Source organism: Acomys minous (genome assembly GCF_964271855.1).
Source record: "Acomys minous genome assembly, chromosome: 9".
Taxonomy (NCBI): Eukaryota; Metazoa; Chordata; class Mammalia; order Rodentia; family Muridae; genus Acomys; species Acomys minous.
In genome coordinates this window covers 9261249-9266154 of record NC_140490.1, presented here as the reverse complement: position 1 = coordinate 9266154, position 4906 = coordinate 9261249, and the positions used below count along the sequence as shown (strand labels likewise).

Sequence of the window (4906 nt, the reverse complement as noted above, 5' to 3'; positions counted from 1 at the left end):
TGCTGAAGGAGGCCCTTAGTTAGTGGGTAGGTAAATGCTTTATTGTCTTGTAAGGGTTCCTTTGAGTGCTTGGGCTGGCTGGCTTCTGTAGGTGGGGAAATGTAAACTGCCAGAGCCAACTCTGGACAATATTGAACAGATCCTAGACTAGGGAGTGAGGATTGAGAAATGAAAGAACAGAAATAAAAAACAGAAGAAAGAAATAGCCGGAAACACAGGATAGGCTTCAGAGGGCCTGTAGTCAAGACCACAGGACACCTCAGCTTTATTCACCAGCTCAACTTATACACATCTCAGGCATGGGAAAACAAAGCAGAATGTCGCTCTCAGGAGATAATGCAAACACTCTCATGGGGAAAGACATGTAATCTCAATCAACTCTCGGCCTTGAGGCCACAGTGTACCTTTTCTGCTAGTCTGAAGACCTTGAGTATATACTTGGCAGAACATCTTGCTTAATCACAATCTATGTGGAGCAGAGAGTACAAGAGCAATGCTTACGCACAGAGCCTTTACAAAGGGCTCCCGACAGTTCCCCCTTTTTAATTTTTTGAAAAGCCATAGCCTACTGGCTAGGCGCAGAATGACTGTGTCTATCTTAGGTTGTCCTATTCAGGGCATAGGTCTTACATCATTGGTACATGAATTCCATCATTCATGCTCTATCTTAGGTTGACCTAGCCCTAATGGAGCTTACCCGTCTTTGACTACCAGCCTCTGCAGGGGGATTATAGCAATGCTCGCAGTTTGACATTGTGCACTTCAGCTCAAACTTTCTGGAAAGTGCTGACCAATGCTTTGACCAAAATCGGCTATATACAGATGCCAAGTAAAACACATATGCTCAAGGTTATAATACCTCCAAAAAGAGGTAAAAGATGGCCAAGAAGGAAGAATGGCCCATAGTCTATTTAGAATATCTTCTGCTATTTTACCTGCATCAAATTTGAACGGTTCAGAAATTTTCAAGTTTAAGATTTCTTGATGCAACTGTATTAGATCAATAGAAGTGTTTACATTATTCCATACTACTGGTGAGTTTTAACTAAACCCCAATTATACACTTTCACTATACACCTTAGAAGTAACACAAATTCAATCAGTCAGTATGACAATTGAAATAAGCTCTAACTTTAATTCCTAGAAATCCATCACCTAGAAACTGTACCATCTCATACAATGCATCTAACTTAGCTTCTAGCTTAACATCAATGGCTTCTTGAGTTCCAAGTGCCAAAGTGACATTTCTAGATAATTGAATTACAAAAGAGTCAGTTTGCACTTCTTGAGACAAAGCAATTGCAACCCTGGTGGTGGTAGCTATAAGAGTAATCAAAACAGAAATTCCAGCTATAATCAATCCTATCATTCTTCATTGTCTACTTAAAGCATTTCTTAGTTCTTCCAAAACTTGTAAACCCTTTTCATCATACCAAGATCCTGAAACATTAACCGGGACCATAACAAAGGAAGGCTGCTGAAATTCCATAACTTGAGTGCCATTAGGTACCTCAGAAACACAATAATAATTAGTAATGCTAACACTGAAGCACTCATCAACAAAAGTAATGTTATCTCCCAATAACAAAACATAAGGTTGGCTGATACATGTTTTAACAACTCCCGTTAGAGGGCATCCAGAACTGTTGTTTCTACACGAGTCCTTTCCTTGGTCTCTTACCAGGCCCATGGCAGCAGCAAGTTTCCATATATACATCTGAGGATATCCTGAGTCCGACCACCACAGTCCAGCAGAGAGTCCTTTCTCCTAATTATCTGATTTTGTTTGAGGTGATTTTTCAGTATCTCCTATTTGATTACCTGACCAGTCCAATAGAAATCTGTTGCCTTTAGTTACAATATATTGTAATGGTTTGTCCCCTAGACATCTTCTCCATAATAAAGTTTTGTTGCTAATCTCTCTGCTGCAGAATGACCAAGAGCATCCAATTTAAACAATTGAAAATAAAAAAGAGCAGGATTAAAACTATTATGGAGAGAGGAGGGGTATAATTGTCCCTTTTCAATTTTATGTAACTGAATTTTTAAGGTGCCGTGAGCATGTTCCACAATCCCCTGGCGTTGGGGATTATAAGGAATTCCAGTCTTATGATTGATCGAGCATAAAAGCATCAAAATGGGCTGGAGAGATGGTTCAGAGGCTAAGAGCACTATCTGTTCTCCCAAGGGTCCTGAGTTCAATTCCCAGAAACCACATGGTGGTTCATAGCGGTCTAGAATTTTGATGATGCAAAGCATAAGATTTTTTTTTATCAAGTTCAACCTGAGTAAAATATACTTGTCTAGTAGCTTGATCTACAATATCCTTTTGCTAAAGGACCAGGCAATCCAGAATGAGCTTGAATATATCTGATATAACAAGGCTGAATCCTTGCATGTAAACATCTCTGTACTTGAGAGAACAATAATTATATTTGAATATTAGTAGTCTCTCCTCCCTCTCTTTATTAGAAGAGGATGTAGATGGATTCATCATATACGGGTGAGCTTTGGTCCCCGGAGGGAGTGGGCATTAACCAGAGGGGGGAAGCATTGACCTGATCCTCCTAGGGCCAGATTGGCCTGTCAAGATGTCTTTTTGAGGAGGAGAGGGAGGTCCTGATTTGCTGTCTATGGGCATCCCCAACATACAGCGGACAAGACAGTTTTCGACATCAACCTCTATGCAATCAGGTTTACTTCTCAGGGGACTCAGAGTCAGACGATCGGGTCCTCCCCCTGCGGTACCTTGTCCTACACCCCTTGCAGGTGCCCATGCCTTATGGCAGGCAATATCTGAGTATATGCCATCCTCACCATGCCAAGGAAGGGGAACGAAGGCACATTAGTGTTCAAGCTCATCATGGCCTTGGTCTGCCAAGTCAAGTCTATGATAATGCACCTGTATTGCTCGGGCATCTTGAGCATTTAGCCATTGTTTTATAAAGCCAGTGAGGTGTCTGAAAGCCTAAGGTGTGGCCTGCTATTCATCTGAATAGCCTTAGTCCGCAAGCTCCAGTCTGTGAACATAGGCCTGTATAGGTTTTGCCCATATGGCATCCACTTGCTGTTTGACAAAGGCTATGAGTTTGTTGAAGAGAAAGGGTCCTAGTGATAGTAATATTAATAAGCCAAGCAAGGGGCTCTCTGCTCCTCCCTGTTCCAGAGGCAGCCGCATCTTTTCGTGCAGTGCCATCCTCGTCCATTGACACGATGGTGAAGGTCGGAGTAAACAGATTTGGCCGTACTGGGTGCCTGGTTCCCAGGGCTGTCTTCACATCTGGCAAAGTGGAGATTGTTGCCATCAATGACTCCTTCATTGACCTCAACTACATGGTCTACACGTTCCAGTATGACTCTACCCACGGCAAGTTCTGCGGCATGGTCAAGGCTGAGAACAGGAAGATTGTCATCAACGGGAAGGTCATCACCATCTTCCAGGAGCGATATCCCACTAACATCAAATGGGCTGATGCTGGTGCCGAGTATGTTGTGGAGTCCACTGGTGTCTTCACTACCATGGAGAAGGCCGGGGCCCACTTGAAGGGTGGAGCCAAAAGGGTCATCATCTTCTCCCCTTCTGCCAATGCCCCCATGTTTGTGATGGGTGTGAACCAGGAGAAGTATGACAATTCACTCAAAATTGTCAGCAATGCTTCCTGCACCACCAACTGCTTAGTGCCCCTGGCCAAGGTCATCCATGCCAACTTTGGCATTGTGGAAGGACTCATGACCACAGTCCATGCCATCACTGCCACCCAGAAAACTGTGGGTGGTCCCTCTGGAAAGCTGTGGCGTGATGGCCATGGGGCTGCCCAGAACATCATCCCTGCATCCACTGGTGCTGCCAAGGCTGTGGGCAAGGTCATCCCAGAACTGAATGGGAAGCTCGCTGGCATGGCCTTCCGTGTTCCCGCGCCCAAAGTGTCCGCCATGGATCTGACATGCCAACTGGAGAAACCCGCCAAGTATGACGACATCAAAAAGGTGGTAAAGCAGGCATGTGAGGGCCCACTGAAGAGTATCCTGGGCTACACTGAGGAGCTTGTCTCCTGCAACTTCAACAGCGACTCCCACTCTTCCACCTTTGATGCTGGGTCTGGCATTGCCCTCAACGACAACTTTGTAAAGCTCATTTCCTGGTATGACAATGAATTTGGCTACAGCAACAGGGTGGTGGACCTCATGGCCTACATGGCCTCCAAGGAGTAAGAAGCCCTGGACCCCACCCCCCACCCCAGCAAGGACACAAAAGCGAGAGAGAGAGAGGCCCTCGGCTGCTGAGGAGTCCCTGTTCAACTCTGCCCCTGACACTGAGTATCTCCCCTCACAGTCTCCATCCTAGACCCCAGAATAATGGGAGGGGCCCAGGGAGCCCTACTCTCTTGAATACCATCAATAAAGTTCACTGCGCTTAAAAAAAAAAAAGCCAAACAAGGGACCTAAAAGAGGGAGAAGATATGGGAGGAACCCCTGGAGCCCATTCCAAAGTGGATTATGGAGGAGCTTTTTGCTGCTTTTCCAGGTCTTTTTGTTAGCATAGAAATAGCACTTCTCCTCCGACCTCAAGATCACCAGCAAACTCATCCATGCCAACATCCACTTGACACACTAGCCTCTCAGGCAGCCAGCGTGCAGCATCATGTTCCTGCGAGAAAACACAGAGCCTCCACCCCATATTAATACAGGGTCAGGTCTATTCCACTGGACCACAGTGAAAGGATCTTTCCATTTCACTCTAGTGAAGGATGACTGAGTGCCAGAATCGACTGGCTGCGGAATTTCCTTTGGCATCAAGCAGTAAAAAATTTAAAATAAAGAGAACATGACTCAAAGAATTTTAAGTGATTGGGGGTAAAGTTCCCCCTTCTTTGCTTTTTGTAAAGAGGTTTTTATGGTAGAATGA

The 4906-nt window shown here is 44.8% G+C and overlaps 1 protein-coding gene across 1 annotated transcript; it reads left to right on the top strand.

The window, feature by feature from the left end:
* The first annotated feature begins 225 nt into the window (after window positions 1-225).
* LOC311606084 (glyceraldehyde-3-phosphate dehydrogenase-like) lies at window positions 226-4428 on the top strand. The gene has a single exon (XM_084797089.1). It carries the CDS (start codon window positions 3214-3216, stop codon window positions 4210-4212), a length of 999 nt encoding a protein of 332 aa, XP_084653215.1. The 5' UTR covers window positions 226-3213; the 3' UTR covers window positions 4213-4428.
* The last annotated feature ends 478 nt before the right edge of the window (window positions 4429-4906 follow it).